Consider the following 15,104-nt stretch of genomic DNA (forward strand, 5'->3'; position numbering starts at 1 on the left):
TATTTAAAGTTAAATGAATTAAAATTTGATAAAATGAAACATTCAGCTCCACAGCTGCACTGCCCACAGATCAAGTGTCAACAGCCCTAGATGGCTAGAAACACCCTGTTACACAGTGCACCTGTAGAAGACCCCTGTCACCATAGAAACTTCTTTTGACTGTGCTGCCCTTGTTCACATTAAAATTAACACTCAAACTGAGTTTGGGGAAGAGGAGTAGAAGGAAGGATGTCACTCTCACCTTACTTTTTGGGCTCCTCTTCCCTCTCAAAGCATTATAGCAACCTCAGTAATAACAAAAGGAACTAACCTCCAATCTAGTCTTTCCTGGCCTTTCCCCATTCTTCCACCAGCTTCTTACAAGTGCTATTTTCTTTTGCTGCTTCTTCTTGCCTCTTTCATTCTTGCCCTGAATGGGTCACAGTAATTGTTAGTAACAATTTCTACAATGTCAAGGCATGAAAAAAATATATATATATAAAATATATATATATATATATATATATATATATACACACACACACTATATATATATATATATATATATATTTATATATGGTGATGCCAAAAAGTAGTGATCTTTAACCAAGCAGTTACTTAAAAGGCTGTCTCAATAAATAGTATACAAAATTGCAGCCAATTAATTAGCATTCACTTAGCCACTAATCTATTTTATCTTCCTTCTTCCTTAATCTTAATAAGAAAGGGACACTCACAAGTACTTTTACGTATACTAACTCATTTACAATATCTTTATAAGAAGGAAGGTATATATATAATAATAATTATACCTATCTTATAGGTACCGCTTTTTAAACATGGGGAATTGAGGCACGGAAAAGAGTTAACTTGTTCAAGTCACAGTTAGTAAGAGAGGGATTTAGGATTTGAATCCAGGAATCTGACCCTGAGTCTATGCTCTTGAACGCTATGATGAACACATTTTCAAAAATACCTACTTTAATGTAACTTTCTCAATTCCAGGTTTGGCTGGTTTGGAATGGATGCAGAAGAAGTGTCAAAACCGGTGCTAAATTATGTCGGAGCTGGATTATCAGTAGTAAGGTACACAGTCATTTCTGATCTAACTGTTCTTCCAAACATTTAGAATACCTTTTAGAGATCCCAATGTGGTCACATTTTTTTAAACGTGCATTTCATAAAAGTGACATGATTTGTCCTCAGACTCTTCATTTACATTTACAGATTTGCCTTTCGAGGACAAAAAGGGCCAGCTCCGGGGTCCCAGCCCCCAGCTTTAATTCTTGAAAACTCCGAGACCCCAGGAAAATCGTTGAGCTGCTTTGAAGCTCACTTTCATTTATGTGTGACCTTTAGAAAAATTATAGTACATAGCTCATAAATTAGAATCAAATGGCACATTATTTTGCAAACTAAACAATACTGTATAAATACATGTTTTCTGGCTCCCAAGGCCCCTGGAATAGCCATTAATTCTCTCCTCTTATCTCCTCTCATTACTCACTTCCTCTTGCCCCCCCAGTTTCCACATTCCTGTCACCTCATCTCTTCTTATCCCAGTCAGACAACTACTCTCTCACTCATACTCATTTAAATACGTGTTTTGGGATGTGTCTGTGTCTAGTCGTATGCACTATATGAATGAAGATGAAAATGACTTTAAATCTCTATATGGCAGTGTTCGATCAATAAAACTCCAGCAAGAATTAGGTCACCTTAAATTCAGTCCCCTTTCCCTTCTAGACTCCATTTATATTCCCTGTCAGTGCTTCACATAATGGATAGCCCTGCCTGGAAAGATTTTAGTACTTTTTTATTTTTCAGGGAAAGAACACTATATTTCTCTTCCTCCTGCAATGATGGCTTTTCCCCAGCCACATTCAGGAACAATCTCTTTGTCATTGAAATGTTACCTAAGAGAGTGGTTGCAGGCCAATTGGAGAAGAAATAACATAGATTATTCTAAAAAAGCAGATTCCTGACATTTTTGGTTAGAGGCAATTTTATGTATTTTGTACAATTCACATGGCATCCTAGCGTTGAATAGCTCTCTCAAAAACAATTTCTTTACGCCCCAAAATTGTAATGTAGCGTGCCTTAGTTTTGACTTAATAGTAATTTAAGACCAATTTTACAGTCTGTCAGGCATTGTTTTTCTCCATATTTCTTCTTTCTTTAGAAAGTGTACATTCTCTAAAATTGCAAATTATTCCTATTCTACCGACTTCTACCTCTATGACCTTGGGCAAATTACTTAATTTCTCCAAGCCTTGGTTTCTTCATGTGGGGCTAAAGTGAAGGTAATAATTGTGCCAGGCTTATAAAATATTTTAAAGGCGAAATGAAAAGAAATATGTTAAGTGCTTTGTGTATTGCTAGGTACATGGCTAATGCTCTGTAAGTTGGGTAATTTTTATTATAATCATCATTATTTGTATCAATAGCTAGTTCATGTTCAATTACTGGCTTCCCTTCGGGCATCTGTTGTTCAGCTCTGTGGTAAACTGTCAGTGCACTTGGGAATCAGGGGGCTTGGTTTGGAGCTCGGGCTGTGGCACAGAAATGCGATGATCTCTTCCTGTAGTGCATTCTGGCTCCCTTTTAGGTTTCTTTACCAAGAGAACCTTTTGGAAACTTTCATTATTTTAACTCCGTTAAATCCGTTTGTTCAAGGGCATTCATTGAATAAGCTTGGAGTTTCGTGGCCAGTATAAAGAAGCTTGGAATATGGTCACATTTGTTTGGGCACCTCCTGTTGCTTTTCTTTTTAAAACTGAAATTATTGATCTTATCCTCTGTACAGTCCAGTTTTTAAAGGATAGGTGAGATTGTTTTCAGCATTACATTTTCCCTATATGTAAGGTAGGTATCAGTCAGTTTCTACAACCAAAACCACTCTAGGTATTTTATTTTATTTTATTTATTTTATTATTTATTTATTTTGGGAGAGTGGGCAAAGGGAGAGAGAATCTTAAGCATGTTCCACACCTACCACAGAGCCTGACCTGGGGCTCGATCTCATGACCCTGAGATCACAACCTGAGCCAAAATCAAGAGTTGGGTGCTTAACAGACTAAGCCACCCAGGGGCCTCCTCTAGGTATTTTAAACAGCAGAGCATTTCACACAGGGAATTGTTTACAAAATTTCAGTAAGGCCTTTTGGAGCTAAAGGAAGAAGGGGGCTCTGCCCAAAGCCCTGGAGCCCACACTCTAACCAGCACGGTTGCCTCTGCCCTGAAACTACCAGAGCCGCCATCCAAACAAAATGGCTTTTCTCAACTTTTAAGTCTATTTGTATGCCTCCCGTTGGTAAAACCTAGCTGCTAATACAGTTTGGGAAGACAGTTTTCAGCCTAGAAAGGCTCCATGGTCAGGAGAGAATATATGGAGGTGGGTGTGGAGCTGACACAAAGAAACAATGTTCTCTTTGACAAACTTTAATGAAGATCCAGGAGTCAGAGTTCATAAAAAAGCAGATTTCCTTTCTAATTAAAAAAAAATTGCTTTGGTTTATCCATGAGTCTACTCCCCATTTCTTTGTCACTTAACTTGCTTTTCCTGGAGAGTTGTGTTGTGAGGAAATCCAGTCTTTGTTTCCAGCCATTACCTTTCTTCAGAGCCACAGTCCTTATATCTAACTATGGACCAAGCTTGACATCTCTACAGAGCTGCCCCCCAGGGACCTCCTCCCCAGTCTGAGATGAGATAATGCCTGGAAGAAGACCCTGCCGGGTCAGGCACATGGTCAGCCCTCCACCAACACTAACCGTTAGTTCCTTTCTCTCTGCCTTCAGTATTTCCCAATCAGAATTACTTTTCTTATTCTACCCTTCCCTGCACACTGGTTCCTCTTCCTGTGTTCCCTCTCACCTAGAATGTAATAGCCACGGTTATTCAAATTCAAAACCTTAGTCATCTTGAGGTTTTTTTTTTTTCCCTTTCATACCCCATTCTGTATCTAATCCTGTAAAAAAAAAATTTCTTAATGTTTCACAGGTTCTTCCTTTCTTTTCCCCCAGTTCTTTACTATATATCCACCTGCATATGACTGTAAAAATCTCACATCTAGGGGCACTTGGGTGGCTCAGTCAGCTAAGCGTCTGACTCTTGGTTCTGGCTCAGGTCATGATCTCAGGGTCATGATCTCAGGGTCATGAAATTGAGCCCCATGTGAGGCTCCACACTCAGCTCGGAGTCTGCTGGGGATTCTCTCTCTCCTTCTCTCTCTGCCCCTCATCCCACTCACTTGCTGTCACTCTCTCTCTCTATCAAATAAATTAAAAAGAAAATTAAAAAAAAAAAAATCTCAGAGCTGCCGCCAGGGAGGAGCAGGCCTGCCACCTAGGACTGGGAGGGAGGAGGAGGCGAGAAGATGGCAGGCGACCCCAGTGCTGCCAACAGGAGCATGAAGATCTGGAAGACCAAGAAGTTCATCAAGAGCTTGGAGACGGCCCGCGGCCATGGCACAAGCATGATATCACTGATCATTCCTCCCAAAGACCAGATTTCATGAGTGGCAAAAATGTTAGCAGACGAGTTTGGAACTGCTTCTAACATTAAGTCAAGTAAACTGCCTTTCAGTCCTGGGAGCCATTACATCTGTACAACAAAGACTCAGACTTTATAACAAAGTACCTCCAAATGGCCTGGTTGTTTGCTGTGGTACAATTGTAACAAAGAAGGAAAGGAAAAGAAAGTCAACATTGACTTTGAACCTTTCAAACAAATTAGTAGGTCATTGTATTTGGTATTCAACAAATTCATACAGAGGCTCTCACAGCACTACTCTCAGGTGACAGCAAGTTTGGCTTCATTGTAACAGATAGTAGTGGTGCACTTTTGGGCACACGCCAAGGAGACTCAAGAGAAGTCCTGCACAAATTCACTGTGGATCTCCCAAAGAAACATGGTAGAGGAGGTCGATCAGACTTGTGTTTTGCTCTTTTAAGAGTGGAAAAGTGACATAACTATGTTCAGAAAGTAGCTGAGACTGCTGTTCAGCTGTTTATTTCTGGGAACAAAGTGAATGTGGCTGGTCTTGTTTTAGCTGCATCAGCTGACTTTTAAACTGAACTAAATCAATCTGATATGTTTGATCAGAGGTTGCAATCAAAAGTTTTAAAATTAGTTGATATTTCCTGTGGTTGTGAAAATGGATTCAACTAAGCTATTATCTCTGAAGTCCTCTGCAACGTGAAATTCATTCAAGAGAAGAAATTAATTGGATGACACTTTGATTAAATCAGCCAGGACACAGGCAAGTACTGTTTTGGAGTTGAAGATACACTAAAGGCTTTAGAAATGGGAGCTGTGGAAATTCTAGTAGTCTGTGAAAATCTGGATATAATGAGATACAGTCTTCATTGCCAAAGCACGGAAGAGGAGAAAATTATCTAACTCCAGAACAAGAGGAGGATACATCTCATTTCACAGACAAAGAGACAGGACAAGAACATGAGCTGACTGAGAGAGTATGCCTCTGCTGGAATGGTTTGCTAACAACTCTAAAAAATGTGGTGCTATATTGAAAATTGTCACAGATAAGTCATAAGAAGGATCTCAGTTTGTGAAAGGATTTTCTGGAATTGGAGGTTATCTTGCAGTATCAAGTAGACTTCCAGAGAATGGAATACCAAGGAGGAGATGATGAATTTTTTGACCTTGATGACTACTAGGTAGTCAACATGGGTCCGGCAAAATGTGCCTCATTCTCCAGCATCCAATCCAAGGAGCATACCCGTGGTGGAATACAAACAGATCCCTGCCTAACAATTGAAACATTTCCAGAACTTAGTCCGTGAGCACTGGATATTGAAAAGAAAACTGAAACAAAACCAGACCCAACCCTACACTTTGGGTTGTCATGGTGTTAGTGCAGCAGTCTAGAACTGGATATTGAAAAGAAAACCGAAACAAAACCAGACCCAACCCTACGCTTTGGGTTGTCATGGTGTTAGTGCAGCAGTCTAGAACTCAGTTCCTAAAATGCCACTTTGGACTAATTTAGAAAAGAATCCCAGTTTTTACTTTTACGTGATGGTGAAATTGGTTGCTTTTATATTTCATGAAGAAAAAAATTTTTTTTAACCTTCATACATAGAATCAAAAATACTTTAACTGCCATAAAACTTCAAAAGTTAATAGAAATGAGAGCATAAAAAAAAAATCTCACATCTACTTTCCCTAGTTCCATTTTTTCCTATTGCCAGTATAGCTTGCTTGTATCTGCTATCAAATCAGTTATCACTCTTCTAATTAAGAACCTTGGAAGACTCCCATTGGATTCAGAAGAAATCTGTCTCCTTAGTCTGGTATGTCCACCATCACAGATTTTCAACCCGTCCTCCTAGATAGCTTTCTCCCTGTATTATCAATTCACTGACCTAGGATTATTTATCACACCATACCCCAGACACTTCCCCCAGCCCAAAGACCCTTTCCTCAGCTTCCTTGGCCTTCCTTATATATCAGTTGAGATTTTTTTTCCATCCTGTGTTGTTTTCTTGATTTCCCTTCATCCTAATTAGAGTGAGTTGTCCCTAAACTTCCATTGCATTTTGAACTTCTTCTATTATGGAAGGGTCTGTTTTGTATTACTCATACAATTCCTTTATCCTTGAACTGTGAGATCCTGAAGGACAAAGTCTGTTATTTTCTTTGAATACCATTCTCCCACCATCACCATCAGACTTTGCCACACAGTGCTTGACACTTAAAAGATGCTCAGTAAAGCCTTGTTAAATTAAGTTGTCAGGGTAAACACGTACACGCAAGTTCTAATAGTAAGATGGGTAGGATTACAAATCTAGGGAAACTGGAAAGATCAAAAATGTAGAAAGGCACTCCTGCATATCACATATTGATTTTTCTAAAATTTTCCATGCTTTTGACAATATTCACAGACTATCATGGACCTTTGTGTCTGACATACTGCACCAAGTTCTGTAAGTCTTTAGCCCAAAAGACCTTGTGATCTGTTTGGTTTCATGTTCATATCCATAAGATAAATTTCATTACCTTGTCCTAACTTAGTGCCCTGTAGCCCCCCTTAATCTAATTGAGCTGACTTACCTATTTTGTGACAAGCACTAGTCACACAAGTTCAAAGCCACTCATATCTTAGTTCTGATTTTTTTTCCTCATGCTCGAAACCCCCTCTCCCATCCAATAGGTTCTTTATTTCCTAACGCATTTTGAGATTTTACCATGTTCTCAAAAGTACACTAAGAATTTTGTATGCATTACTATTTAATTCTCATCACGGCTCGGTGAGGTGGGCACATCCCCATTTCTTTAGATGGAAAAAGTTGAGGCTCAGAGAGCCTAAGTGATTTGTAGGAGGGTCATACAGTCATTTGAAGAAACAAAGACTTTCTCATTGGTACCCTTCAAGTATTTCTAACATACCATCCTGTATTGTTATTAGGAAAACACCCTGGTCTATACAAAGTGAGGGTTTTCATGGTAACTTTGAGAAGAAAATGCAGTTGAGATGTCTAATAATAGCTTTGCAAATTAGCATGTGTGTAAGCACACATTTAACTAAGATACACACATTTAATTAGGCTTTATGCATTCATTTTTACTGAGTGTTAAGCACTTTGAGGATCTTGAAGGAGATCTTATCTTCCGTCGAATTAGAAAATCTGTAGAGAAAAAAGTTTACAAGGACTTGTGGTAAATGGTCTGGATTATGCGATGACTATTCTTAGTGTTGTGGGAATTCAGACAAGAAGAAGAGTCAGTGAGGACTGAGGTGGGAGGGGGGAGGTTTCTTGTCACATTAAGCACTTCAGTCCTTCTTTAGTTTGGATAAGAAGAGGGGAGTATGTGCTGTGTTCAGCTAAGAAAGAGAAGCAAGAGCAGGTGGTTGTGGAAGATGGGGGTGAAGGAGAGGTTAGAGCAGGGACAAGTCAGAGATGAAAATCCCTGTGGAGAATTATGTGGAGTAGGTTATAGGGAACATAACAAAGGGGAATAAAACTCAAAAGGACAGTTAAATTTGCTGTAGAAGGGAATATGGAACCATTAAAGTTTTTAAAGCAAGTAGTAAGAGACTGAACTAAGGAAGCTAACTAAGAAATTTTAAATTTGTATTTAAAAAAGTACACATTATAAGCACTAGTCTGCACTTTGCTACCTACACTATTTCAGCCTCCTCTGTACTTTGAAAACTTATTATATTGCTTTAGCTCTGGAACCATGCAAACATATTTTTAAAAGGAATGTCAAAGGTATACCAGAATTGTTAGTTTCCTAAGTTAATTTAATATTTTAACAAATTTTAACCTATTTGCATGGTTCAAAAGTCAATGGTAAGTGAAGCATTTGTTACATGGATATATAGAGCATTATGAGAAGATGTCAAAGGGGGAAAAGTCATCAGGCTTATGCATGTGTTTTTATCTCTTAAAATATACTCTGCAGATCTTTCCATATCAGAGCACAGAGGGTGTCCTCATTTCTTTTTTTATATCTGTGTGGCATTCCATTGTGTGACCATGCAGATTGCGTCCTCTGAGTGTGGGTGTAGCGGTGTTCTCGGGCCCCAGAGTCTCCTCCACGGGGGTTGCACAGTGCTGTATTCACATCAGTGGTAACTGTCCGCTAAAGTTTGTCCAACAAGGATGTTGTTAAACATTTAGGGTTTTGTCAGTATAAAAGGTGAGAAATAGTACTTCCAGGTGGTTTTCATTTGTATTTTTTTTTTCCGTGTGATTCCAGAGGTAAGCAAGAATAAAAGAAAGATGCTGCTGTTGATTGAAACAAGAAAATCAAGAGGAAGGTCTGATTTGAGGGGAAATCTTATGAGTAAGCCTTCTAACTCATTGCAGTTAAGGACAACGAGAGATGTCAAAGAGAATGTCATCCTAGAGAAATGGCAGGGCCCCTGAAGAGGCAGTGTGGCAGTAATCGTCATGCATTAGGACTGGATTTAAGCTGTGTTTTCTCATAAAATTCAGGCAGCTTGATATAAACCAGGGTTCTGATAAACATCACTAAAATTTATTTTCTTTACAGTGCTTTCATATTTTTGTTCATCAAAAGTGAAATACCAAATAACACGTGTTCTGTGGACACCACACCATTAATGACAGATCATGTGAGTACAATATGAGAAACAAGTGATTTGAAGCATAAAAAAATTAAGATAAAAGGAAAATGCATAGATTTGAGACACAGATGAGAAGGTAGTTTTTTTTTTTCATTCAGGACCATCGACAATATGTTTGTATATTTATTATAGTTAGGTCTACGTAGCAACCAATCAAGATTGCCCCAGGAAACTTCTCAGCAAACGCAGAGGTCTATTTATATGTACTAATGGTAGATCCCAACTAGAAGATGTATATACAAGCTCGTATTTTGGAATGGCTTAAGGATTTCTGCAATGGGAAGACCCTAAGTATTGAAGAGGAATATGAAAGTTACTTTAGAAAGAGGGAGGAGACAGGTCTTAAAGTAGGCCAGGGGAGAGCAGTGGGGAATTGATCAGAGGCAGAGTCAATGAAAGGAAAAGTCAAGTCATATGAAAAGAGGAGTAGGACTTGATTTTCTTCCTTTTTCTCTTTCATCACATCCTGTTCTACTCAAAGGTAAAGACAAGAAATACGTAAGAATTGACTGTTTGACCTTGAAGAACCTAAATTAGTCTGGACTAGCAAATCTAGATTAAACAGGGACAGCCTATAGGAGAGTTGACAAAGCATGAAGGCCAGTGGCTACATACACAAAAGTGATTTCAGGGCAATTCCCCATGCCCATGAGCCCAGACTCTAGTCCTTCCTGGTTCAATCTCTCTTCTCTCTAAAGCCGGTCCAGTGCTACCCAGCTGCCCTCGGAAACCAGAGTCCTGCACCCCTGCTGAGGCATTGCCTCCCTGGAAGGTGCTGCCTCTACTCCTTCAAAATTAACCTTTTCTTCTCCCTTCCTTCTTCTCCCATCAAAACCCTCATCAAATAACGTGACTGAAACCTTAGTTAAATTGACACAAAGTTAACTAATAATTAGCTAAAGTATAAGAGAAAAGAGATTTACTAACCCATAAACATCTAATCCAGAAGATGTTGCAGAGAGAGAATGGAGGAATTGAGACGGAGTGAACATGTCTAATGTTCCTTGCCTCCCCTTGGAATTCAGATACCTCCTGACCAACCACTCTTCACACCAAGGGAGAGAAAAAGAAAAACGCAACTCAGAAAAAGATATATTGCAGGTTAACTGCCTTAGATTTTTCCAGGCACGATGGAAGGATATAAGCAAACCAAGTGTAAAGATACACGAAGAGCATGATTGGATATCATGCAACCATACATCATGAGCTCCTCCTCATTGAAAGAAAGCATTATTGCCAAACTTGACTTAACACATGGCAAAGAATTCAAAACTAGTTTCTTATCTCTTACAAAGGCATTAGGAGTATCACGTTAAAGAAATGTCAACTAAAAGGCAAAGATGATTACATTCAATATTAGAAATATTATAAATTGGCTTATAATTCTTCCTGACTTAGAATATTAACCTAAAAAAAAGAATATTAACCTAATCATGAAACATGGCTGAAAATGTTTTATTAACTAATCCAGCTAAAGAAAACTGAATTTAAAAAGTACCTATCAGGGGCGCCTGGGTGGCACAGCAGTTAAGCGTCTGCCTTCGGCTCAGGGCGTGATCCCGGCGTTATGGGATCGAGTCCCACATCAGGCTCCTCCGCTATGAGCCTGCTTCTTCCTCTCTCACTCCCCCTGCTTGTATTCCCTCTCTCGGTGGCTATCTCTCTCTCTGTCAAGTAAATAAATAAAATCTTTAAAAAAAAAAAAAAGTACCTATCAATCTTAAGTATTCTGTACAAGAGTCTGAGTTTTCCTTGGTTCTAATTTTTTTTACAAATTATTAAAATATGCAGATGAAACACAAGCATGGTTAACTCCTGTTACTTTTGATAGGTGTATCAAAATAGCCATATATTAAACTGAAAAAAATTAAACAGAGAAGTTTCCAACTGCCAAACCTTTCTGAATGAAAGAGGAACAGAATCAGAAACATTTGAGTCTGGAGATACGGACAGAATCAGAATGCATAGTGTCACATGCTCATATTTTAAAGTATGTTTGAGAAAGAAGAGAAAAACATTGAAAATCTTCTTGTCACCTGTGATTATCAACTGAATGCTGTTTCTGTTTTGGTTTGTGCCAATATTTTCCGTAGGCGATCAACAGCAGTCAAGATTCCTGTCCTGGTTATTCCTGGGTGGATAAACTTTCTACAGCCCAACAGCGCACAGTGTAAGAAGAGTTTCTGTTATTCTTTTCGTATTTGATTAAAGCAAGGATTACCGGAGTGAAGTGATACTCATCTAAGTTCAAGAAGCAAATGGTAACATAAGCTTTGACTCCCATAGTCCATGGCGGACAGACTTTCTTGTCCCTGCTGAATTTTTAGGTATAGAGGTCCGTGATCTCAGTGTGTCGAGAAATTCCCAACCCACTGCAGTAATAAGCAGCTGACAAAAACAATCTCATTTTGCAGCACTTTTGTGCCTAAAGTGAAAGAGGTAATACAGGCCAGAGCATATGATGACCAACAGGCTCTCGGCAATGACAGTCAAAGTAGGCAGTACACTTCTCTAATACTGCACTGCCCAGGGTGCCTGGCCTCCACTTCCTCCAGAAAACCCCTACACCCCTGTGTTAGATGACTTATAGTCTCAAGATAGTCATTTACAAATATAGTAGAATATTTTGGGTCCAGGTAGTTATACCCTTCGCTCTCCTAAAGACTGAGAGAGTTTGGCTCACCAGCAGTCCCTGTATTTTAGAGTTTCTTGTGGGATGTGTTTGGATTAGCAGAGAAATAGGATAATATGTAAGTGGATAGCTTGCATTTTACAATCGATGACTGTTCTGGACTTCTTTCGGTGACACACATAAGCCCTTCAAGAATATAAAGCATTTCCTTTGTTAGTATGTACACTGACCTCACGGTGGGAAAGAGGCTGTGCCTGGTGCATAATAAATGCTCAATACATATTTGAATCAATTGAGTGAATGAGAGAATGAGCTCACAGAGAAGCTTTGGAAGATAAATATGTTGCTGTTTTTGCTTCAGAGTAAAACAGATCTCTCAAAACAAAACATTTTTTCACAAACCTCTGCCATTCTAAGGGAATATTTGTTAAGAAAAACATTTTTGATTGTCTCATGATTAGCCAGACCTTGTGTATTAGTCCGGTCTGTGTCTGGGACACCCCTTTCAGGACTGTGGAGTCCAGGCTTCCCCATGACACAGGGATTTCCCGGGTGGATAGAGCTGATTGCCAGGTTGGCCCTATGAGTTCCTATTATAATAGACCTTAAGAATTTGTTTTTTAAGCTTGGAAAGGAATGTTTGTTTGCTTGTTTGTTTTTGCCTAAAACTCTTTCCTGTTTCATGTCTTTGCCCTTTGTATAAAGTGAAAGGGACTGTTCCAAAATATTAATCATCTCTCCCCAAAATTATTGGGAACACTTGTCTCATGCAAATGTGGCCCAAGTCTGAGGAGTCAACATGACTCCAGTGTTTAAGATGAAATATTTTCTTTTGTAAAAAGACAAGAAATGTTTTACGCGAACTATCCAAATTGTTTGATTAAATCAGCACTGTTGACCATACCCTTGTCAACGAAGGCATGGGCAAGCATGCATTTAGTATTTTGTCTGCCCTAGCCCTGTGCTGGATATTATCGAGTGTTTGAGAAGCATAGAGCATAGTGTCAGTCCACAAATAGTTCGTATTTAGAAAGCCAAGTTTATTATGCAGGACGGTATAATGATAGCAATAGTCACATCTAAGTAATGACAATTTATAATGATAATCCATTATAATTTCTGTAAATCATACACTTCCGAAACTAGGCAGTGGGGGACAGAAGCTGCCCTTTTAGTCCCGATGCCTCTCTAACCCTGGAGGGTATTTCTTTGACTTTTGACAGTCACAGAGCTTGAGATAGATGTGTGATTTCTGCATAACTGCTTGTGATTTACACTTTGAAGCATGCTTTAGTTATGATTCCATTTGTGTGTTTGTCAGAAATACTGCTGTGGGCCAAGATTAACAGTGATGTATTTGTTTTTTAAGGGGCTGCAGTCTTGCCGTGATATCTGGAATGCTCTATGGGTCTACATTTGTGCCCATCATTTATATCAAGGACCACAGCAAAAGAAATGACAGTATATACGCAGGGGCAAGCCAGTATGGTAAGAGTAAAACATTATTTTACTTTATACATAAACTCAATACCTGTTTTCCTACTTAAGAATATAAAAAGAATGTGATCATAGTAAATCCTGGTATATGACTTGATCTTACTTTTTCATTGTAAGTGGTGAATTAGAAAACCACTAAAGACTAAAAGTAATAAAAGACCGTTTGAGTCTTTTCATATGATCGTCAAAATACAAATATAATCAACTTTATTCTAATCAGGGTTTATATAGGCTACTTAGATCTTAACACATAGTTCCTGGCTTTACAGTAAGATTTGGAGATTATTTTCCAGTTAGGTAATCTCTGAGAAAATATGTATTCTTCTGCTCTTTTTAAAAAAGCTAAAGTGCAGTACCTATCACTTTAAAATCAAGTAAAGGTCAAAGTATAACCTTCCTAAAGGTCAAAGTATAGCCTAGTCAGAGGATATTGTTTTTAAAGCATAGAGGAGTGCATTGAAAAGCCCAACATAATGCTCCCAGATTATCTCAGTTTCTAGTGATAGATTGAGTCTGTCTGTTGTAAACTCAACCCTCCGTCCAATAGCCCTCGTACAGGCTCATCAGGAGATGAAAGAAGGTCTACTTCAGGGGTCCTATCATTTTGTTGAAGCATGGCTTCCACCCATGAACTCATAAAATAATGAGATCATAGGTAATAAAGTTCCAAATTGGATGGTACAGAAAATTAATGTGATCTACGTTCAGATAAGGGAGAAATTTGGAAGGCAAAAGTCATGAGGGAGAGACTGATGAAAAAACTGGGATTTGAAAGATTTTAATTGAGTGGCTAGACTGCGGGGACACCATTATTTCTTCCTCCCTTTTTAAATTCAGTCCAATTAGCATTCAAACCTTTGACTAACTTCTTTTTTTTTTAAGATTTTCTACAAATATTTTTTGTGTTCTTATTATTTTCATCTGTAAAAGATAAGAACCAATAAAAATAGAATAACATAGGATAAATTAAAAGAGAAGGAAAAACAAGAATGAAGAAATAAAATGGAACCAGGAACGAGTCTAAAAGCTGTGACATATTTGTACACTTGCTAGAAATGAGCTATAAATATGACTCTAAGATTTCTTATGGACACAAGGGAAATCAAATCAGTCCCACAATTCAGTGAACACAAGATAAAAAGAACTAATCATCCAGGAGTACAGTTGTTCTTGGTCCTGGGCCATAATAAATAATGTCAACAATCTCTTTGCATAAACAATACAATCAATTCTTAGGGACCTTTCTTATGACAACTTTAATGCCGTCTAATAGAAACACACTTTATTCCACTTTATTAAAAAATAATTCTAGGGAGGTGCAATTTTTTATTTCATTTATCTAACAAACACATAAGTATTACATGCACTGTGCTAGACACTATTCTAAGCACATTACAATAACTCAGTTGACCTTCATAGGAAGCTTATTAGTTAGATACCATCATTATCCTTGTTTTACAGTTGAGAAAATTAAGACAATGAGGGTTTAGATCATTTGTCCAGGTCTCAAAGTTTAGTGGATTGCAGATCCCACCCAGCTGGTCTGTGCTTTTATTAAATATGCTATGCTGCCCCTTGTGGTAGTTCATATACGTGTTCTTATATGATCCAGAAGTAGGGTTGAAGATTTTAGAAGAATAGACATACTTTTTGACCTTCAAGCTTTTCTCCTTAAACATGACCACTCACCTTTGTCAAAATTTTAGTTGAGAGAAACGTTGAGTCCAATGTGAGCTTCCCAGCCAAGAACCTGTAGGATACCCATCTGTATGACTAAACAACAGTCTGTTTAAACAGTCAGTGCACTTGGGGTTTCTCAGATGACCACCATCATGTGTCATTAACTCCCCCATGTACTGAGGCCTATAGTAAACAAC

At 38.4% G+C, this 15,104-nt stretch overlaps 1 protein-coding gene and 1 pseudogene across 3 annotated transcripts in view; both read left to right on the top strand.

Moving 5' to 3' along the window:
* Positions 1–15,104, top strand: part of TMEM144 (transmembrane protein 144) — a 39,436-nt gene that overhangs the window by 9,636 nt on the left and 14,696 nt on the right. For all 3 annotated transcript variants that reach the window (XM_040626400.1, XM_040626399.1, XM_008685544.2), the window contains exons 6-9: positions 985–1,065; positions 9,005–9,086; positions 11,192–11,268; positions 13,100–13,218. In XM_040626400.1, the coding sequence (XP_040482334.1) occupies positions 985–1,065; positions 9,005–9,086; positions 11,192–11,268; positions 13,100–13,218 (359 nt within the window). The remainder of the gene's footprint in view (positions 1–984; positions 1,066–9,004; positions 9,087–11,191; positions 11,269–13,099; positions 13,219–15,104) is intronic.
* LOC103658060 lies at positions 4,231–5,658 on the top strand (annotated as a pseudogene).

Source organism: Ursus maritimus, unplaced genomic scaffold (genome assembly GCF_017311325.1).
Source record: "Ursus maritimus isolate PB19 unplaced genomic scaffold, ASM1731132v1 scaffold_11, whole genome shotgun sequence".
Classification (NCBI taxonomy): Eukaryota; Metazoa; Chordata; class Mammalia; order Carnivora; family Ursidae; genus Ursus; species Ursus maritimus.